Here is a 23094-nt window from a genome sequence, read left to right as displayed (position 1 = left end):
GAACACAGAGAGCGCTGAGACTTGTCCCTTAAGGGAGCCGAGCGACAAACCTTTCTCCAATCCGGATTGAAGGAAGGAAAGGAAAGTGGGCAAGGCAAATGGCCAGGGAGAAAAACCCTGATCAGAGCACCAAGATAAGAATATCCTCCACGTCCTGTGGTAGATCTTGGCGGACGTTGGTTTCCTAGCCTGTCTCATAGTGGCAATGACCTCTTGAGATAACCCTGAAGACGCTAGGATCCAGGACTCAATGGCCACACAGTCAGGTTGAGGGCCGCAGAATTCAGATGGAAAAACGGTCCTTGAGACAGCAAGTCTGGTCGGTCTGGTAGTGCCCACGGTTGGCCCACCGTGAGATGCCACAGATCCGGGTACCACGACCTCCTCGGCCAGTCTGGAGCGACGAGGATGGCGCGGCGGCAGTCGGACCTGATCTTGCGTAACACTCTGGGCAACAGTGCCAGAGGAGGAAACACATAAGGGAGTTGAAACTGCGACCAATCCTGAACTAAAGCGTCTGCTGCCAGAGCTTTGTGATCTTGAGACCGTGCCATGAATGTCGGGACCTTGTGGTTGTGCCGGGACGCCATTAGGTCGACGTCCGGCATCCCCCAGCGGCAACAGATCTCCTGAAACACGTCCGGGTGAAGGGACCATTCCCCTGCGTAAAAGGAACTGCCTCCATTGCTGCTACCATCTTCCCTAGGAAGTGCATGAGGCGCCGCAAGGGGTGTGACTGGCCTTGAAGGAGAGATTGCACCCCTGTCTGCAGTGAACGCTGTTTGTCCAGCGGAAGTTTCACTATCGCTGAGAGAGTATGAAACTCCATGCCAAGATATGTCAGTGATTGGGCCGGTGTCAGATTTGACTTTGGAAAATTGATGATCCATCCGAAACTCTGGAGAGTCTCTAGAGCGATGCTCAGGCTGTGTTGGCATGCCACTTGAGAGGGTGCCTTGACAAGCAGATCGTCTAAGTAAGGGATCACCGAGTGTCCCTGAGAGTGCAGAACTGCTACGACTGTTGCCATGACCTTGGTGAAGACCCGTGGGGCTGTCGCCAAGCCGAAAGGCAGTGCCACGAACTGAAGGTGTTCGTCCCCTATGGCGAAACGCAGGAAGCGCTGATGCTCTGGAGCAATCGGTACGTGGAGATAAGCATCTTTGATGTCGATTGATGCTAGAAAATCTCCTTGGGACATTGAGGCGATGACGGAGCGGAGCGATTCCATCCGGAACCGCCTGGTTTTTACATGTTTGTTGAGCAGCTTTAGGTCCAGAACAGGACGGAAGGATCCGTCCTTTTTCGGCACCACGAACAAGTTGGAGTAAAAACAGTGACCCTGTTGCTGAAAAGGAACAGGGATCACCACTCCTTCTGCCTTCAGAGTGCCCACCGCCTGAAGAAGAGCATCGGCTCGCTCGGGGGGGCGGCGATGTTCTGAAGAACCGAGTCGGAGGACGAGAGTTGAACTCTATCCTGTAACCGTGAGACAGAATGTCTCTCACCCAACGGTCTTTTACCTGTGGCAGCCAGGCGTCGCAAAAGCGGGAAAGCCTGCCACCGACCGAGGATGCGGGTTGGGGAGGCCGAAAGTCATGAGGAGGCCGCTTTGGGAGCGGTTCCCCCGGCGGTCTTTTTAGGACGTGACTTAGACCGCCATGAATCGGAGTTCCTCTGATCCTTCTGAGGCCTTTTGGACGAGGAGAATTGAGACCTGCCCGCGGACCGAAAGGACCGAAACCTCGATTGTACCTTCCGTGGTTGAGTGATCACCAGATTCCCTTGCCTGGGCCTCCCAGAGCCGTGTTGTCTCTCCTCTCCAGCGTCAGAAGTGCTGACAGGAATGGCTGCCGGCGTTCTGTGGGGAGGAGGGGGCCGTGGGCGTGCCCTAGAAAGTGCGGGAATCTGATGCCCCACTGAGCTGAGTGAGGGGGGAGGAGGATACAGAGTATGCTCCAGCCCTCAGCGCTGACGTCCTGTGCAGCGTCCCGCCCTTCCCCTGACTGGCAGGCCTGGGGGCGGGAATATGCGATACTAGGCCGCAAAAGCCGACGACTAAAGTTATAAGCGCGGCCGGCAAATAAGCGCGGCCGGCGCGGTAGTCCCCGGCGCACTAACACACCCAGCAGCGCTGCAGTGTGTATGGCACAAGCGCTCCATGCGCGGTCCCCCAGGGGGACACAGAGTACCTCACAGTAGCAGGGCCTTGTCCCTGACGATACCCGGCTCCTGTCCAGCAGATTCCCCAGGGGCTGCGGAGGGAGCACGGTCTCAGTGCCTGGAGACCGATTAGGATCCCACTTCACCCAGAGCCCATTAAGGGATGGGGAAGGAAAACAGCATGTGGCTCCTGCCTGTGTACCCGCAATGGGTACCTCAACCTTAACAGCACCGCCGACCAGAGTGGGGTGAGAAGGGAGCATGCTGGGGGCCCTGTTATGGGCCCTCTTTTCTTCCATCCGACCTAGTCAGCAGCTGCTGCTGACCAAGATGTGGAGCTATGCGTGGATGTCAGCCTCCTTCGCACAAAGCATGAAAACTGAGGAGCCCGTGAGGCACGGGGGGGTGTATAGGCAAAAGGGGAGGGGCCTTACACTTTTAAGTGTAATACTTTGTGTGGCCTCCGGAGGCAGAAGCTATACACCCAATTGTCTGGGTCTCCCAATGGAGCGACAAAGAAAGGGATATATTTAAGGGTGTGTAAACTTTTCTTATATTTTGTAAGCACTTACTGGTGGGTTCTGGGTCCCGTTACCCCCACAAATCACGAGATAAGCAAACTGATTTGCAGGACTGGGCATCCATACTCAGCCAGCCGCCATGAAGAGCAAGGTATGTGCAGCGTCGCTGTGTACTCATTAGGCCGGTTTCACACATCCGGCTTTTTGCCGTTTTGCCGGATGCGGCGCTCTCCCGTACAGTTATTACAGTACAGTGACAGCGCAACAAGCGCCGGTCACATGCTGTCATGTGACCGGCGCATGTGACCCGGAAGTTACAGCGCTGTCACTGTACTGTATTAACTGTACGGGAGAGCGCCGCATCCGGCAAAACGGCAAAAAGCCGGATGTGTGAAACCGGCCTTAGTATGTCAGTATGACTACAGGAGCGTGCTAACATGCTATGTGGGCCGACTAGCTAAGGGGAGGAGACACGCCCTTGGGACTAGTCCCCACGCTCATTAACATAAGATAAAAGATCTTTAGAAATGTCAAGGGAGGAATTTGGGTGAAGACTGCTAATGGAGTCCTTGTTTGGGATATCGAGAGACGGTGCCGTATTAGCTGTATACCAGTGCCGATATATCAATGTATCAGACAATGAATACATAAGACATGTTCTCCTTGAGCCATCATCACCAACTGACCCATGTATTAGATAGATCCAATTATACAATATGCATGAATAACCTTGAAGCTAAACGGAGTTTTTTACTCCTTAATTTCTCACAGCACATTGTTTCTTGTACTTTCTGTGTGAAGCTACTGATAAGACTTTTACTCATCATTAAGAGACTTTCATCAGTTGTACATCTGTTCTCATTCTTGGTAACTCCTTCATGACTATACAACTTTAAATTATATTATGGGTCTACGCGATGGCTACATAGACACAGATAATTATGCAACATTTTGATTATTTATATACACAGATATTCTTAATACGTTTGAACCAACAAGCTATAGCTCAGACGATCTCCACAGAAATACTTTTTCCAAGGCCTAAGTTACTCGGCATGGAAATCGGACCAAGTGGAATGCGATAAACCATCTCATTCTACTCGAACCAATATTAGCCTTTGTGTCAGCACCCATGAGCGATTATTTTCTCGGCCCCAATCGGACCGAGAAAACAATCGCAGCATGCGGCAATTGTAATGTGAGACTCTTTCTCTCACACCCATTCAAGTCTATGGGTCGAGAGAAAGATCATACTGCACTCGTAGTACACCGGTGTACCACGAGTGCAGTGCGAAAATGGCAATAGCCAGCTACGGAGGAGAGGGGGAGATAAATCTCGCCCTCCCCTCTTCAGCGCTGGCCCGCCCCTCCTCCATGCCAGCCTGTCCCCCCAGCCGCAGTGACACTCGGCTCCTGCTGTGCTGCCAGAGCGAACCGAGTGTCATGCGAGGATTGCATTAGTCCCGGGCCTAAAGATTCTTTTATTTATGCTACTAGATACAGGGACGATTAGGCAGGGATTACTAATATGCACCCAGAACTGCTCGTGGTTCTGGGTGCATATTGCACCTGACATGTTCCCTTTACTAACGTTTGATTAGTAGGCCCCGCACAATGCCATTTGAGTATCAAGCAACATTAATGACTTTGCATAAGGACTTTGAATCAGAGGAGCCAGAAAAAACAGCAGGTAGGCGGCGTTTCGGCCCAAAGGACAACTGATGATGTTACTGGACAAATGTCCTGTGAATCAATTCTACTCAGGACTGATATTAGTTTCAACTATTAAAATGTTTTTCTAGTACATGATTATTGAGCCACCCATCTGTGTGCCCTGCTGTTTAAGCACCACTGCAGCATTTTGTTTTTTGTTGTTTTTCCAGTCTGTGGCGCTTTAAATCTAAGTCTCCTGCCTCAGACTTTCTACTCATTTCATCCTTTTTCGGTGCCGCTCCGGTCCTGTGGTGCCATCTTGCGCCCGTAACTTTTGATTGTCCAGAAATCAGAAGTTACATCACAAGCTCTCATTGCAACTCTATGAGAGGCAGAATAACGCCAGGATGAGGCTCTCCTAGAGATGGACTTGATTTGTGACCATGAAACAAAAAAAAAAAAAAAAAAAAAAAAAAAAAAAAAAAAAAAAAAAAAAAAATCGCCAGAGACCGACTGGAGCGACGCTGGAAACAGATGAAGTATAAGGCTGAGGCCACACGGGGATTACTGTGTCCTCGCATGACACTCGGCTCACGCTCGCAGTGTAACCGGTGTAACGCGAGTGCAGTGCAATGTTTCTCTCGCCGCATAGACCTGAATGGGTGCGAAAGTAACATGATCGCATTCCCCCCGCAGCATGCTGCGACTGTTTTCTCGGCCCACTTAGGGCTGAGAAAATAATCACTCATGGGAGCGGGCCCATAGAATAACATTGGTCCGAGTGGAAAGCGATTTTTTTTATCGCATTCCACTTGCTCCGATTTGCTCGCCGTGTTTCCTAGGCTTAAGACAGGGGTTAGGGGACTTGCAGTTAAACGCTGGGAGTGGTGCTTTGACAATTCAGAGATTCTTTACAACAGCCATATGGACCGTAGAAGTCTGTAGTCTGAAAAGGGGACAGATTGAAGTCTATGATAGCGTTGGGGTGAGGGTCGATCTGTTATGTTCTACATATGGCTGCTACCAGAGACGATTGGTAGGAGTTTTGGATGACAGACGCCCACTGATCTGATATTAAACACTTAGTCCACGCACCGATCATTCCTATCAAAGTAGTGGACAACCTCTTTAATATTGCGACATTGAGTAAACCTACATTAGGATTGTTTAAAACATGTTTGTATTATTAATTTTTTTTTTTTTTTTTTTTTTAACAATAGGTCATTTTTTAAAGGCACATTTCAAGAGTTGGTTAAAAATCGATTAGTAGGAGCCAGTCCACCAGCCACATCCGTAACCTGTGCCCCCTGGAATGAGACCAGTGGACTGCCTTGAACCTGCCCACGTCAGCAGCTCTGCATTCTGATGCGATGTCTGGCTGCAACGATGAAGTCGTGCGAGGACGGCTAATCAAAAGAAGATTGCCATCAGGTAAGAGGGGATTCTCACTGCTCAAGTCTAGTGGACAGACTACTAACATGACCGAAGGACCAGGTCCAGCGAATCGATTTGGACCAACCCTACACTTTCCCCTTATGGCCAGGAGATGATATACTTGCCTTGCTTTTTATAGTACTCTTCCCACGCCTTGGAATAATCTTGTGGTGGTGCTTGTTGACCTATTTAGTAGAAAAATAAAAAAACAAAATATATATTTGCACATCACTAAGAAAACGTTTACAAAAGGGTAACAAACTTTAGAAACATAAAAAAATCCACATAACCAAGACAGTAAGCCGTGGCGCTCATCACATACCCATTTTTTTGTAATACTCTTCCCAAGCTTTTGTGTAGTCCACTTGTCCACCCTGAGGTGCGGCTGGGGGTTCGACTGAATGAAAAGCATTAAGACAGATGAGTCACGTGTACGCAAGGACGGACTGAAACTGAGCAAAATATGAGCAGTTTAAGGGTTTCCAAATGAGTGCATGCAAAGCATGTAAGGTGTGTGCGAAAAGGTCAACATGCCACCTAAAAAGGGGGCGATCACTCGGCAATCCCCAAGATGCCTTCACCAGAAAAGTGTGAAAGAGCTCACACTTAATTCCTCATGACAGCCAAAATTAAGTGAGATTGAGGTGATTGGCTAGGACCTTTGGCACGCTAATTCTGATAAAATTTAAAAAAAAAAAAAAAATTATAAAAAATTAAAAGGAGTTTTGCTACCTTGTCCATTAGTTTGGGTTGGTGCTGGTCCAGCAGATGGAGCTGCAGGTGGTTGGGGTGCTTGCTGTTGGTAATAATGAGCATAATAAGCTGCCCAAGCTGCAGAATTGGGGTCTGTTCCTGCTTTACCTAAGAAATTAAACATCACACTCTTATAGTGTACTGAAGAATAGCAGTCTATCTACATAAGATTACCAAACGGCCGCCCTCCAAGGTATTGTAATAATGGGGTCCCCTACACCCTGCCCCCTCATCTGTGCAGACCTAGCCATTCACGCGTTACACGGTATCTGCGTGCACAACCGGTGGACGCTGCCATTCGGGTCACCAGCAGCCACACAAGCTGGATCTGCTGCCATCTTTATGGAAAGGGATGTCTTCTAGAGAACTATTTTAGTATCATGACCGTAGAGTTGAGCGGATATTGAAAAATCCGGGTCCGGTGGCTACCCGGCGGATTGAGACATAAGTCTGATCTGGAGTTTGGCCCCATATATGTTAATGGGGACTGGAATCCGGGGAGAAAGCGAGAGAGAGAAAGCGAGAGAGAGAAAGCGAGCGAGAGAAAGCGAGAGAGAGAAAGCGAGAGAAAGCGAGAGAGAGAGAGAAAGCGAGAGAGAGAGAGAAAGCGAGAGAGAGAGAGAAAGCGAGAGAGAGAGAGAAAGCGAGAGAGAGAGAGAAAGCGAGAGAGAGAGAGAAAGCGAGAGAGAGAGAGAAAGCGAGAGAGAAAGCGAGAGAGAAAGCGAGAGAGAGAAAGCGAGAGAGAGAAAGCGAGAAAGAGAGAAAGAAAGAGCGAGAGAGAAAGCGAGAGAGAGAGAAAGCGAGAAAGAGAAAGAGAGAAAGAAAGAGAGAGAGAAGAGAGAAAGAGGAGAGAAAGAGAGGAGAGAAAGAGAGGAGAGAAAGAGAGAAGAGAGAAAGAGAGAAGAGAGAAAGAGAAGAGAGAAAGAAGAGAGAAAGAGAGAAGAGAAAGAAGAGAGAAAGAGAGAAGAGAGAAAGAAGAGAGAAAGAGGAGAGAAAGAGATAAGAGAGAAAGAGAGAAAGAGAGAAGAGAGAAAGAGAGGAGAGAGAAAGAGAGGAGAGAGAAAGAGAAGAGAGAAAGAGAAGAGAGAAAGAGAGGAGAGAAAGAGAGGAGAGAAAGAGGAGAGAAAGAGAGAAGAGAGAAAGAGAAGAGAGAAAGAGAAGAGAAAGAGAGAAGAGAGAAAGAGAGAAGAGAGAAAGAGAAGAGGGAAAGAGAGAAGAGAGAAAGAGAAGAGAGAAAGAGAGAAGAGAGAAAGAGAGAAAGAGAGAAAGAGAGAAAGAGAGAAGAGAGAAAGAGAAGAGAGAAAGAGGAGAGAGAAGAGAGAGAGAAGAGAGAAGAGAGAAAAAGAGAAAGAGAAAAAAAGAGAAAAAGAGAAAAAGAGAAAGAAAAAGAGAAAAACAAACAAAAAAAAAAACCAAAAAAACAAAAACACGGATCCGGAATCCCGCGTCCGGGTCGGACTCTGATCTGCCGCTCAAACCGTGCGGATCCGGATTTTGCCAATCCGGGTCCGCTCAACACTAATCATGAGGCTTTGCTGCTTCAATCTACAGCACAGTGTCCACCAAAGCAGCGTTTACAGGATTCCATGCACAAGAGCTGAAATCTCCCAGTAGCCCTGTCGGTTTGATTGGTAGCTATGGGTGACCCACTTTTTTTTGCACCAGTGTTTTCCTAATATCTATACAGAGCTTGCCCTGGTAATGTCCAATCTGGAAAGTACAGTGGTCGACAGGCATTAACTTCCCTGACCCACTCATTACAGGACTGTTTAAGGGGCAACACTAGCAAATCAGTAGCCCTGAGTACAGACCGCTATTTAGGACCTGGCAAAGAGCGGAAGGATAGGTGTTCCCAGATGATTCAACCTCTCGGCTGCATTCATACTAAAAAGATATAACTGCTTAATGTCCATTAAATAGGAGCTGAGGTGCTGCACCCAGGGTCTGAAATTACGCAGCACATTGAGCTGAGCTGTTCCGGCGTCGTACACAGGTTACATCCGGCCGCTGTCGGTGCTGATAAGATGATCAATGGGGGTGTTGGACCCTGATCGATCGGATATTTATGACCCATCCTAAAGAGGTCATCAACATGAAACTGGTGTGCAACCCCTTTAACTGTACCCGTAGATTGATTATAGGAGATCCTTTTTCTCTCCTATTGTCACAGCCTATACTATAGTAGTGTTCAGAAGTGAACATACATTTTAATACCACAATACACAGGTTCTCGCTAAAGCAGATGCTGAAATAAAAGGTTTACTTTGGTCTATTTCTTTTCTTATTGCAGGTGGGAAGGATTTGATTGTTGACAACTTTGTTTAATCACCAAGAGCGGGTGGATCTGCACTAAAACCGAAACTATAGAGCAAGACGACGACTCCGGCTGTAGCAACTGAAGGGATCTCATAAGATGTAAAGAATAGAAAACAGAACAAAACCATGCTGAGAAACGGACAACGCTGAGACATGTAAAAAAACATGTCAGCGACAGCCGGGATCCGCCAAATGGAGCGTTATGATCACATATGACCCCTCCCAAAAGAGGGGAACCGAAAGTCATGACCACAGCAATGAAGCACATGCGGTTTATACTTTATGGGGTTATATCAGTGGATTTATGCACACACCCTTTACATAGGCACAAATTGTAATAAATCTAATTATCACAGCAAATGTTATTGTTACAAAAGGTAAAAATCACAGACAATTAACTTACTTGGATCTGCTGGGGCCGGCTGCTGCCAGTGTGGGTATGTATTGCCCCATCCCTGGGGGGCGTAAGGTGCAGGGGGACCGCTTAAGACAAGAAGAGAAAAAAACATGAGTAAATATAAAACTAAACCCATGGATCATAATGTGCAAGGTGCATACCCTCCATACTTACTGAGGTGCTGGTCCTGGGGGGCCGGGGTTGTATGGTGGGGGATTGTAGGGTCCCATTGGTGCACCGGGTCCTGGGGGTCCTGGAGGTCCATGGGGTCCAGGTACACCACCTGGAGGGCCATGAACTGGAGGACCTAACGGATTTACTGGACCCTGACAAAATGAAAAAAAATCATGTAAATTTCCAAACTCTGCTACATGGCAGAGGCTTCTCCTGTCATTACTTACCCCAATCTTCTCTTCAACGAGTTGCCTTGCGTAGTCGATCTGCTGCGGAGTGCCACGGATGGTAAATAGCTTCATGTTCGGGTCAGAATTTGGTGGAGGGTTCCTCTGAAGCTCTATCCTGGCACCAGACTGTTGGCTTATGCTTTTAATAGTTTCACCCCCTGTGAAGTACATGAAGGACTATTAGGCCATGTGCCTACGGGAGATCGTACCTGCGGACTTTTCTGCAGGTATGTCCGCAGATTCACGCAGCAACTCCCCAGAATCCGCAGCTATCCATTGCTGCGGTATATCTGGGGAGTTATTGCAGTAAACTTGTGGAAACGGTGCGGATTTCCGCCCTGTATCGCCATAGTGGAAGAGCGGGAATTCCGCATATAATTCTGCATGAATAATGGACATGCAGTTAAGTGCAGCTGCGGGAAATCTGCAGCATTTTCTGCAGCCGCAAATACCACAGCATTGATACAGCACTCGCCAAACCTCAAAAGGATAACATGGGAAGTGTCTGTACTTGCGTAAACCCGCGGATTTATCTAGAAAATCCGTGGGTTTTCTGCGGCAAAATCCGCGATTACTTTCTCCCGTGGGCACAGCCTTAAAATGCACGATACGATCACAAGTTTGCTCAACTGCTGGATGACACCCCACAACTAATCAAACATCAGACACCCACAAAACAGGTTCGCGAGAAGTTTTGATTTTACCTCGCTCTGCAAAATGTTTAAATTTAAAGGGGCTGTCCACCTTTTTTCTTAAAATGTATATTTGAGAATCTGTCAGCGAGCTCCTTCTGCCTGTCCAATTAGTTTGGCTGTTTTTTTTTTTCTTTTGCGCGAACGTATGACCACAGAACACATAAAAGTTGAATGCGCAGGGAAACAAAGGCTGTAATAGCCAATCGATGCAAAGCTTTAACTGAAGCCAAAAATTGTAAAGAAGGGAATTTTGTTTACTTACCGTAAATTCCTTTTCTTCTAGCTCCTATTGGGAGACCCAGACAATTGGGTGTATAGCTTCTGCCTCCGGAGGCCACACAAAGTATTACACTTTAAAAAGTGTAACCCCTCCCCTCTGCCTATACACCCTCCCGTGCATCACGGGTTCCTCAGTTTTGGTGCAAAAGCAGGAAGGAGGAAACTTATAAATTGGTCTAAGGTAAATTCAATCCGAAGGATGTTCGGAGAACTGAAAACCATGAACCAAAAGAACAATTCAACATGAACAACATGTGTACACAAAAGAACAACCAGCCCGAAGGGAACAGGGGCGGGTGCTGGGTCTCCCAATAGGAGCTAGAAGAAAAAAAATTACGGTAAGTAAACAAAATTCCCTTCTTTGTCGCTCCATTGGGAGACCCAGACAATTGGGACGTCCAAAAGCAGTCCCTGGGTGGGTAAAAGAATACCTCGATAAAAAGAGCCGAAGACGACCCCCTCTTACAGGTGGCTAACCGCCGCCTGAAGGACTCGCCTACCTAGATGGCGTCTGCCGAAGCATAGGTATGCACCTGATAGTGCTTCGTGAAAGTGTGCAGACTAGACCAGGTAGCTGCCTGACACACCTGCTGAGCCGTAGCCCGGTGCCGCAATGCCCAGGACGCACCCACGGCTCTGGTAGAATGGGCTTTCAGCCCCAAAGGAAGCGGAAGCCCAGAAGAACGGTAGGCTTCAAGAATCGGTTCCTTGATCCACCGAGCCAAGGTTGACTTGGAAGCCTGCGAACCCTTACGCTGGCCAGCGACAAGGACAAAAAGCGCATCTGAACGGCGCAGGGGCGCCGTGCGAGACACGTAGAGCCGGAGTGCTCTCACCAGATCTAATGAGTGCAAATCCTTTTCACATTGGTGAATTGGATTAGGGCAAAATGAAGGTAAGGAGATATCCTGATTGAGATGAAAAGGAGATACCACCTTAGGGAGAAATTCCGGAACAGGACGCAGAACCACCTTATCCTGGTGAAAAACCAGGAAGGGGGCTTTGCATGACAGCGCTGCCAGCTCCGACACTCTACGGAGCGATGTAACTGCCACTAGAAAGGCCACCTTCTGCGAAAGACGTGATAAAGAGACATCCCGCAGCGGCTCGAAAGGTGGTTTCTGAAGAGCAGTTAGCACACTGTTAAGGTCCCAGGGTTCCAGCGGACGCTTGTAAGGTAGGACTATGTGGCAAACTCCCTGCAGGAACGTGCGGACCTGCGGAAGCCTGGCTAGACGCTTTTGAAAAAATACGGATAGCGCCGATACTTGTCCCTTGAGAGAGCCGAGAGACAAACCCTTGTCCATTCCGGATTGAAGGAATGAAAGAAAAGTGGGTAAGGCAAAAGGCCAGGGAGTAAAACCATTATCAGAGCACCAGGATAAGAAGATCCTCCAAGTCCTGTGATAGATCTTGGCGGACGTTGGTTTCCTGGCCTGTCTCATGGTGGCAATGACATCTTGAGATAACCCTGAGGACGCTAGGAGCCAGGACTCAATGGCCACACAGTCAGGTTGAGGGCCACAGAATTCAGATGGAAAAACGGCCCTTGTGACAGCAAGTCTGGGCGGTCTGGGAGCGCCCACGGTTGACCCACCGTGAGATGCCACAGATCTGGGTACCACGACCGCCTCGGCCAATCTGGAGCGACGAGAATGGCGCGACGACAGTCGGACCTGATTTTGCGCAGCACTCTGGGCAGCATCGCCAGAGGAGGAAATACATAAGGCAGTCGAAACTGCGACCAATCCTGAACTAATGCGTCCGCCACCAGAGCTCTGTGATCTTGAGACCGTGCCATGAATGCCGGGACTTTGTTGTTGTGCCGTGACGCCATGAGATCGACGTCCGGCGTTCCCCAGCGGCGACAGATCTCTCGAAACACGTCTGGGTGAAGAGACCATTCCCCCGCGTCCATGCCCTGACGACTGAGAAAATCTGCTTCCTAGTTTTCTACGCCCGGGATGTGAACTGCGGAGATGGTGGAAGTTGTGGCTTCCACCCACTGCAGAATCCGCCTGACTTCCTGGAAGGCTTGACGACTGCGAGTGCCGCCTTGGTGGTTGATGTATGCGACGGCAGTGGCGTTGTCCGACTGGATACGGATCTGCCTGCCCTCCAGCCACCGATGAAAAGCCAATAGGGCTAGATACACTGCCCTTATCTCCAGAATATTGATCTGAAGGGATGACTATCGGAGTCCAGGTTCCCTGAGCCCTGTGGTGGAGAAAAACCGCCTCCCACCCTGACAGGCTCGCGTCCGTGGTGACCACAGCCCAGGTTGGGGGTAGGAAGGATTTTCCCTGCGACAGAGTTGGGAAGGAGCCACCACTGAAGTGACGTCTTGGTTGCAAGGGAAAGAGACGTTCCTGTCGAGGGAAGTCGACCTCCTGTCCCATTTGCGTAGAATGTCCCACTGGAGTGGCCGCAGATGGAATTGCGCGAAGGGCACTGCCTCCATCGCTGCCACCATCTTCCCCAGGAAGTGCATGAGGCGCCTCAAGGGGTGTGACTGACCCCGAAGAAGAGATTGCACCCCTGCCTGCAGAGAGCTGTTTGTCCAGCGGTAGCATGACTACCGCTGACTGTGTATGAAACTCCATCCCGAGGTAAGTCAGTGATTGGGTCGGTGTCAACTTGGATTTTGGGAAGTTGATGATCCACCCGAACTGCTGGAGCGTCGCCAGAGCGACGGTAAGGCTGTTTTGACACGCCATCTGAGAAGGTGCCCTGACTAGAAGATCGTCTAAGTAGGGAATCACCGAGTGGCCCTGAGAGTGTAGGACCGCCACAACGGATGCCATGACCTTGGTGAACACCCGTGGGGCTGTCGCCAGGCCGAAAGGCAATGCCACGAACTGAAGGTGTTCGTCCCCGATGGCGAAACGCAAAAAGCGTTGATGTTCGGGTGCGATCGGCACATGGAGATAAGCATCCTTGATGTCTATCGATGCTAGGAAGTCTCCTTGTGACATCGATGCGATGACCGAGCGGAGAGATTCCATCCGAAACCGTCTGGTGCTCACATGTCTGTTGAGTAGTTTGAGGTCCAGAACGGGACGGAATGAACCGTCCTTCTTTGGCACCACGAACAAGTTGGAGTAAAAGCCGCGACCGTGTTCCTGGGGGGGGAACAGGGATCACAACTCCTTCTGTCTTCAGAGCGTCCACCGCCTGAAAAAGTGCATCGGCCCGCGCGGGGGGCGGAGAGGTTCTGAAGAAACAAGTCGGGGGACGAGAGCTGAACTCTATCCTGTAACCGTGAGACAGAATGTCTCTCACCCATCGGTCTTGGACATGTGGCCACCAGGCGTCGCAAAAGCAGGAGAGCCTGCCACCGACCGAGGATGCGGTTCGGGGATGCCGAGAGCCATGAAGAGGCCGCCTTGGAGGCATTGCCTCCGGCGGGTTTTTGGGGGCGTGACTTAGCCCGCCACGCATAGGAGTTCCTCTGGCCTTTCTCCGGCCTGTTGGACGAAGAGGATTGGGGCTTGGCGGAGGGACGAAAGGACCGAAACCTCGATTGTATTTTCCGTTGCTGAGGTCTATTCGGTTTGGACTGGGGTAAGGAGGAGTCCTTTCCCTTGGATTCCTTAATAATCTCATCCAATCGTTCGCCAAACAATCGGTCGCCAGAAAACGGCAAACCGGTTAAGAACCTCTTGGAAGCAGAGTCTGCCTTCCATTCGCGCAGCCACATGGCCCTGCGGACTGCCACAGAATTAGCGGATGCCACCGCTGTACGGCTAGCAGAATCTAGAACTGCGTTCATGGCGTAGGAAGAAAAAGCTGACGCCTGAGAAGTCAAAGACGCAACCTGCGGAGCAGAATTACGTGTGACCGCATTAATCTCAGCCAGACAAGCTGAGATAGCTTGGAGTGCCCACACGGCTGCAAAGGCCGGGGCAAAAGACGCGCCCGTGGCTTCATAGATGGATTTCACCAGGAGCTCTGCCTGTCAGTGGCATCTTTTAGCGATGAGCCGTCTGCAACCGATACCACAGATCTAGCCGCCAATCTAGAGACTGGAGGATCCACCTTGGGACATTGAGCCCAACCCTTAACTACGTCAGAGGGGAAGGGGTAACGTGTGTCAGTAAGGCGCTTAGTAAAGCGCTTGTCCGGAAATGCTCTGGGCTTCTGGACAGCATCTCTGAAGTTAGAGTGATCGAAAAACGCACTCCGTGTACGTTTGGGGAACCGAAACTGGGGTTTCTCCTGCTGAGAAGCCGACTCCTCTATGGATGGAGGCGGGGGAGATAGATCTAACACCTGGTTGATGGACGAGATAAGATCATTTACTAAGGCGTCCCCTTCAGGTGTATCAAGATTGAGGGCAACGTCAGGGTCAGAGCCCTGAGCTGCGACGTCCGCCTCGTCCTCCAGAGAGTCCTCAAGCTGGGAACCCTAGCAGCGTGAAGAAGTCGGGGAAGATTCCCAGCGAGCCCGCTTAGCCGGTCTGGGACTGTGGTCCGTGCAGGAGTCCTCCACGTGAGACCTAGGGCCCACCCCGGGAGCGCGCTGCGGCGCGGACCGAGAGGGGCCTGGAGGTGACGATCCAACAGGGCCCGGGGCCTGTGTAAGGACCGGTCTGGACTGCAAAGCTTCTAGCAGCTTGGCAGACCATTTGTCCATAGACTGAGCCATGGATTGTGAAAGTGACTCAGAATTTCTCAGCAAAAACGGCAAACGCGTCCGGGAAGAAGGCGCTCCATGCACAGTCCCCATGGGGACACAGAGTACCTTAGAGATGCAGGGCCCGGTCCCTGAGGATGAATAGACTCCTGTCCGGCAGATTCCCACAGGGGCTGCGGAGGAAGCACGGTCCCAGTAAATGGATGACCGGTCAGGATCCCACTTCTCCCAGAGCCGCTAAGGGATGGTGAAGGAAAACGGCATGAGGCTCCAGCCTTTGTACCCGCAATGGGTACCTCAACCTTAACAGCACCGCCGACGTAGTGGGGTGAGAAGGGAACATGCCGGGGCCCCCGTGGGGGCCCTCTTTTCTTCCAACCGATATAACTAATATGAGAATGCATGAGTGGATGTGTGCCTCCTTCCACACAAAGCATAAAACTGAGGAGCCCGTGATGCACGGGAGGGTGTATAGGCAGAGGGGAGGGGTTACACTTTTAAAGTGTAATACTTTGTGTGGCCTCCGGAGGCAGAAGCTATACACCCAATTGTCTGGGTCTCCCAATGGAGCGACAAAGAAAGTGATTTTTAGCCACAAATGCATTTTTTTTTCAGCTTAGGAGGGAAAAAAAAATATCCCCAGAGGTAAAAAAAAACAACAAACCCCAACCCTTTAAGAATACTTATGCAAAGAAGGGAATTTTGTTTACTTACCGTAAATTCCTTTTCTTCTAGCTCCTATTGGGAGACCCAGACAATTGGGTGTATAGCTACTGCCTCCGGAGGCCACACAAAGTATTACACTTTAAAAAGTGTAACCCCTCCCCTCTGCCTATACACCCTCCCGTGTATCACGGGTTCCTCAGTTTTGGTGCAAAAGCAGGAAGGAGGAAACTTATAAATTGGTCTAAGGTAAATTCAATCCGAAGGATGTTCGGAGAACTGAAAACCATGAACCAAAAGAACAATTCAACATGAACAACATGTGTACACAAAAGAATAAACAGCCCGAAGGGAACAGGGGCGGGTGCTGGGTCTCCCAATAGGAGCTAGAAGAAAAGGAATTTACGGTAAGTAAACAAAATTCCCTTCTTCTTTGTCGCTCCATTGGGAGACCCAGACAATTGGGACGTCCAAAAGCAGTCCCTGGGTGGGTAAAAGAATACCCCGATAAAAAGAGCCAACAACGGCCCTCCTCTTACAGGTGGGCAACCGCCGCCTGAAGGACTCGCCTACCTAGACTGGCATCCGCCGAAGCATAGGTATGCACCTGATAGTGTTTCGTGAAAGTGTGCAGACTAGACCAGGTAGCCGCCTGACACGCCTGCTGAGCCGTAGCCCGGTGTCTCAATGCCCAAGACGCCCCTACGGCTCTGGTAGAATGGGCTTTCAGCCCTGAAGGAATCGGAAGCCCAGAAGAACGGTAGGCTTCAACAATCGGTTCCTTGATCCACCGAGCCAAGGTTGACTTGGAAGCCTGCGGCCCCTTACGCTGGCCAGTGACCAGAACAAAGAGCGCATCAGAACGGCGCAGTCGCGCCGTGCGAGACACGTAGATCCGGATTGCTCTCACTAGATCTAACAAATGCAAATCCTTTTCACATTGGTGAATTGGATGAGGGCAAAATGAAGGTAAGGAGATCTCCTGATTGAGATGAAAAGGGGACACTACCTTCGGGAGAAAGTCCGGGACCGGACGCAGAACCACCTTATCCTGGTGAAATACCAGGAAGGGGGCTTTGCATGACAGCGCTGCAAGCTCTGACACTCTTCGAAGTGATGTAACTGCCACTAGAAATGCCACCTTCTGCGAAAGACGTGATAGAGAGACATCCCGCAGCGGCTCAAAAGGTGGTCTCTGAGGAGCCCGCAGAACCCTGTTGAGATCCCAGGGTTCCAGCGGCCGCTTGTAAGGTGGGACTATGTGGCAAACTCCCTGCAGGAACGTGAGGACCTGCGGAAGCCTGGCTAGACGCTTTTGAAAAAACACGGAAGGCGCCTATACTTGTCCCGTGAGAGAGCCGAGAGACAAACCCTTGTCCATTCCGTATTGCAGGAAGGAAGAAACGTGGGTAAGGCAAACGGCCAGGGGGTAAACCCCTGATCAGGGCACCAGGCTAAGAAGATTTTCCAAGCCCTGTGATAGATCTTGGCTGACCTTGGTTTCCTGGCCTGTCTCATAGTGGAAATGACCTCTTGAGATAACCCTGAGGACGCTAGGAGCCAGGACTCAATGGCCACACAGTCAGGTTGAGGGCCGCAGAATTCAGATGGAAAAAATGGCCCTTGAGACAGCAAGTCTGGTCGGCCTGGGAGCGCCCACGGTTGACCCACCGTGAGGTGCCACAGGTCCGGGTACCACGACCTCCTCGGCCAGTCTGGAGCGACGAGGATGGCGTGGCGGCAGCCGGACCTGATCTTGCGCAACACTTTGGGCAGAATTGCCAGAGGAACGCCTTTAGGGCTAGATACACTGCCCTTATCTCCAGAACATTGATCTGAAGGGAGGACTCTGTCGGAGTCCAGGTTCCCTGAGCCTTGTGGTGGAGAAAAACCGCTCCCCACCCTGACAGACTCGCGTTCGTCGTGACCACAGCCCAGGATGGGGGCAGGAAAGATTTTCCCTTCGACAGAGAAGTGGGAAGAAGCCACCACTGAAGAGAGGTCTTGGCTGCCAGAGAAAGAGAGACGTTCCTGTCTAAGGATGTCGACCTCTTGTCCCATTTGCGGAGAATGTCCCATTGGAGTGGACGCAGATGAAACTGCGCAAAGGGAACTGCCTCCATTGCTGCCACCATCTTCCCCAGGAAGTGCATGAGGCGCCTCAAGGGGTGTGACTGGGCCCGAAGGAGAGATTGCACCCCTGTTTGCAGCGAACGCTGTTTGTCCAGCGGTAGCTTGACTATCGCTGAGAGAGTATGAAACTCCATCCCGAGGTAAGTCAGTGATTGGGTCGGAGTCAATTTTGACTTTGGGAAATTGATGATCCACCCGAACCTCTGGAGAGTCTCCAGAGCAACGGTCAGACTGTGTTGACATGCCACCCGGGAGGGTGCCTTGACTAGGAGATCGTCTAAGTACGGGATCACCGAGTGGCCCTGAGAGTGTAGGACTGCCACAACGGATGCCATGACCTTGGTGAAGACCCGTGGGGCTGTCGCCAGGCCGAAAGGCAGTGCCACAACTGAAGGTGTTCGTCCAATGGCGAAACGCAGGAAGCGTTGATGCTCTGGAGCGATCGGCCCATGGAGATAGGCATCCCTGATGTCGATTGATGCTAGGAAGTCTCCTTGAGACATCGAAGCGATGACAGAGCGGAGGGATTCCATGAGAAACCGCCTGGTTCTCACATGTCTGTTGAGCAAATTGAGGTCCAAAACGGGACGGAATGAACCGTCCTTTTTTGGCACCACGAACAGGTTGGAGTAAAAATCGCGACCACGTTCCTGAAGGGGAACGGGGATCACAACTCCTTCTGTCTTCAGAGTGTCCACCGCCTGAAAAAGTGCAACGGTTCGCTCGGGGGGCGGAGAAGTTCTGAAAAAAAAAACGAGTCGGAGGACGAGAGCTGAACTCTATTCTGTAACCGTGAGACAGAATGTCCCTCACCCATCGGTCTAGGACATGTGGCCACCAGGCGTCGCAAAAGCGGGAGAGCCTGCCACCGACCGAGGATGCGGTTTGGGGAGGCCGAAAGTCATGTGGAGGCCGCCTTGGAGACGGTGCCTCTGGCGGTCTTTGGACGTGACTTAGACCGCCATGCAGAAGAGTTTCTCTGGCTCTTCTGTGGCCTGTTGAACGAGGAGGATTGGGATCTGGCTGAGGGCCGAAGGACCGAACCTCGCTAGAAATTTTTCGTTGCTGAGGTCTCTTTGGTTTGGGCTGGGGTAAGGACGAGTCCTTTCCCTTGGATTGCTTAATAATTTCATCCAATTGCTCGCCAAACAATCGGTCGCCAGAAAAAGGCAAACCGGTCAAGAACTTCTTGGAAGCAGAGTCTGCCTTCCATTCGCGTAGCCACCTGGCCCTGCCACCGAATTGGCGGATGCTACCGCTGTACGGCTAGCCGAGTCCAGGACAGCATTCATGGCGTAGGATGAAAATACCGACGCCTGAGAAGTCAAAGACGCTACTTGCGGAGCAGAGGTATGGGAGACCGCATTAATCTCAGACAGACAAGCTGAGATAGCCTGGAGTGCCCACACTGCTGCAAAGGCTGGGGCAAAGGACGCGCCTATGGCTTCATAGATGGATTTTATTAGGAGCTCTATCTGCCTGTCCGTGGCATCCTTGAGCGATGAACCGTCAGCCACTGCTACTACGGATCTAGCCGCCAGTCTAGAGACTGGAGGATCCACCTTGAGACATTGAGCCCAACCCTTAACTACGTTAGAGGGGAAGGGTTAACGTGTGTCATTAAGGCGTTTAGTAAAGCGCTTGTCCGGATATGCTCTGTGCTTCTGGACAGCATCTCTGAAGTTAGAGTGATCGAAGAAAGCACTCCGAGTACGTTTGGGAAACCTAAACTGGTGCTTCTCCTGCTGTGAGGCCGACTCCTCTATAGGTGGAGTTGGGGGAGAAAGATCTAGCACCTGGTTGATGGACGTTATAAGGTCATTACTATGGCGTCCCCTTCAGGTGTATCAAGATTGAGAGCAACGTCAGGGTCAGAGTCCTGGGCTGCGACCTCCGCCTCATCCTCTAGAGAGTCCTCAAGCTGAGACCCCGAACAGCGTGATGAAGTCGGGGAAGATTCTAAGCGAGCCCGCTTAGCCAGTCTGGGACTGCGGTCCGTGCCGGAGTCCTCCACGTAATAACTAGAGGCCACCCCAGGAGCACGCTTCGTCGCAGACCGAGAGGGGCCTGGGGGCGATCCCGCAGTGCCCGGGGCCTGTGTAAGGGCCGGTCTGGACTGCAAGGCTTCTAGTATCTTAGCAGACCATTTGTCCATAGACTGAGCCATGGATTGTGAAAGTGACAGAGAGTTTCTCAGCTAAAACTGCAAACTCTGTCCCTGCTACCTGGACAGGGGAAGCCGGCGATTCTACCTGGGCCGAGGGTCCCACCAGTGCCCCAGGCTCCGGCTGAACGAGTGCCACCGGGCCCGAGCATTGCTCACAGTGAGGGTAGGTGTAACCTGCAGGTAGCATAGCCGCACAAGAGGTACAGGTTGCAAAATAACCCTGTGTCTTGGCACCCTTGCTCCTTGTGAACGACATGCTGTTGTCTCCCAGGAGAGTGATCACTGAGGGATATATAGCCACAAGCTAACAGTACAGCCGATATAGATATAATATATATATATATATATATATATATATATAGATAGATAGTTCGGCACTCTAGGGGGACCAGCACCGGGTGACCGGTGTGGCTTCCCAACCGCTCAAGCGGTGTGTGGTCATCAGATTCCCTGCCTCGGGTGTCCCAGGGCTGCAGCCAGAAGTCCTCCACCGGCAGAATGTGCTTAAAAACATGGCTGTCGGCGTTCACAGGGGAGGAGGGAGCCGTGGGCGTAACTATAAAAGTGCGGGAATCTGGTGCCCCAGAGTGATTAGTGAGGGGGGAGGAGGACAACTAAGTGTGCTCCAGCCCTCACTGTCGGCGTCAGACCGACCGTCCCGCCCTTACCCCTGACTGGCAGGCCCGGGGGCGGGAGTTTAAGGCCCTAGGCCGCAAAGAAGGGAATTTTGTTACTTACCGTAAATTCCTTTTCTTCTAGCTCCAATTGGGAGACCCAGACGATTGGGTGTATAGCTACTGCCTCCGGAGGCCACACAAAGCACTACACTAAAAAGTGTAAGGCCCCTCCCCTTCTGCATATACACCCCCCGTGGGATCACGGGCTCCTCAGTTTTAGTGCAAAAGCAAGAAGGAGGAAAGCCAATAACTGGTTTAAACAAATTCAATCCGAAGGAACATCGGAGAACTGAAACCACACAATATGAACAACATGCGTATCCGAAAAAAACAAAAATCCCGAAGGAAACAGGGCGGGTGCTGGGTCTCCCAATTGGAGCTAGAAGAAAAGGAATTTACGGTAAGTAACAAAATTCCCTTCTTCTTCGGCGCTCCATTGGGAGACCCAGACAATTGGGACGTCCAAAAGCAGTCCCTGGGTGGGTAAATTAATACCTCAAGTTAGGGCCGTAAAACAGCCCTTCCCTACATGGAGGCAACCGCCGCCTGCAGGACTCTTCTACCTAGGCTGGCATCCGCCGAAGCGTAGGTATGCACCTGATAATGTTTGGTGAAAGTGTGCAGACTCGACCAGGTAGCTGCCTGGCACACCTGCTGAGCCGTAGCCTGGTGCCGCAATGCCCAGGACGCACCCACGGCTCGGGTAGAATGGGCCTTCAGCCCTGATGGAACCGGAAGCCCAGCAGAACGGTAGGCTTCAAGAATTGGTTCCTTGATCCATCGAGCCAGGGTGGATTTGGAAGCCTGCGACCCTTTACGCTGACCAGCGACAAGGACAAAGAGTGCATCCGAGCGGCGCAGGGGCGCCGTGCGGGAAATGTAGATTCTGAGTGCTCTCACCAGATCCAACGAATGCAAATCCTTTTCATATCGATGAACTGGATGAGGACAAAAGGAAGGTAAGGAGATATCCTGATTGAGATGAAAGGGGGATACCACCTTAGGGAGAAACTCCGGAATCGGGCGCAGCACTACCTTATCTTGGTGAAACACCAGGAAGGGAGCTTTGGATGACAGCGCTGCTAGCTCGGACACTCTCCGAAGAGACGTGACCGCTACCAGAAAGGCCACTTTCTGTGAAAGTCGAGAAAGTGAAACATCCCTCAGAGGCTCGAAGGGCGGCTTCTGGAGAGCAATTAGTACCCTGTTCAGATCCCATGGATCTAACGGCCGCTTGTACGGAGGGACGATGTGACAAACCCCTTGCAGGAACGTGCGTACCTGAGGAAGTCGTGCTAGGCGCTTCTGAAAGAATACAGATAGCGCTGAGACTTGGCCATTAAGGGAGCCGAGCGACAAACCTTTTTCCAAACCGGATTGCAGGAAGGAAAGAAAAGTAGGCAATGCAAATGGCCAGGGAGACACTCCCTGAGCAGAGCACCAAGATAAGAATATCTTCCAAGTCCTGTGGTAGATCTTGGCGGACGTTGGTTTCCTAGCCTGCCTCATGGTGGCAATGACCTCTTGAGATAATCCTGAAGACGCTAGGATCCAGGACTCAATGGCCACACAGTCAGGTTCAGGGCCGTAGAATTCAGATGGAAAAACGGCCCTTGGGACAGTAAGTCTGGCCGGTCTGGTAGTGCCCACGGTTGGCCGACCGTGAGATGCCACAGATCCGGGTACCACGACCTCCTCGGCCAGTCTGGGGCGACGAGGATGGCGCGGCGGCAATCGGACCTGATCTTGCGTAGCACTCTGGGCAACAGTGCCAGAGGGGGAAACACATAGGGTAGCTGGAACTGCGACCAATCCTGAACTAAGGCGTCTGCCGCCAGAGCTCTTTGATCGTGAGACCGCGCCATGAAAATCGGGACCTTGTTGTTGTGCCGAGACGCCATTAGGTCGACGTCCGGCATCCCCCAGCGGCGACAGATTTCCTGAAACACGTCCGGGTGAAGAGACCATTCCCCTGCGTCCATGCCCTGGCGACTGAGGAAGTCTGCTTCCCAGTTTTCTACGCCCGGGATGTGAACTGCGGATATGGTGGATGCTCTGTCTTCCACCCACATCAGAATCCGTCGGACTTCCTGGAAGGCTTGCCGACTGCGTGTTCCGCCTTGGTGGTTGATGTATGCCACCGCTGTGGAGTTGTCCGACTGAATTCGGATCTGCTTGCCTTCCAGCCACTGCTGGAAGGCTTG

At 51.2% G+C, this 23094-nt stretch overlaps 1 protein-coding gene across 5 annotated transcripts in view; it reads right to left on the bottom strand.

The window, feature by feature from the left end:
* Positions 1 to 23094, bottom strand: part of FUBP1 (far upstream element binding protein 1) — a 127536-nt gene that overhangs the window by 1941 nt on the left and 102501 nt on the right. For 3 of the 5 annotated variants that reach the window (XM_075320260.1, XM_075320262.1, XM_075320261.1), the window contains 6 exons: positions 9639 to 9799; positions 9412 to 9563; positions 9244 to 9323; positions 6504 to 6632; positions 6094 to 6168; positions 5897 to 5956 (listed from right to left, as the gene is read on the bottom strand). In XM_075320260.1, the coding sequence (XP_075176375.1) occupies positions 5897 to 5956; positions 6094 to 6168; positions 6504 to 6632; positions 9244 to 9323; positions 9412 to 9563; positions 9639 to 9799 (657 nt within the window). The remainder of the gene's footprint in view (positions 1 to 5896; positions 5957 to 6093; positions 6169 to 6503; positions 6633 to 9243; positions 9324 to 9411; positions 9564 to 9638; positions 9800 to 23094) is intronic. The other 2 variants (XM_075320263.1, XM_075320264.1) reach the window with 1 other exon arrangement.

The sequence above is a fragment of the Anomaloglossus baeobatrachus genome, chromosome 8, assembly GCF_048569485.1.
Source record: "Anomaloglossus baeobatrachus isolate aAnoBae1 chromosome 8, aAnoBae1.hap1, whole genome shotgun sequence".
Lineage (NCBI taxonomy): Eukaryota > Metazoa > Chordata > Amphibia > Anura > Aromobatidae > Anomaloglossus > Anomaloglossus baeobatrachus.
Note: the sequence above shows the minus strand (reverse complement) of the source record. Positions and strands in the feature narration are given on the sequence as shown.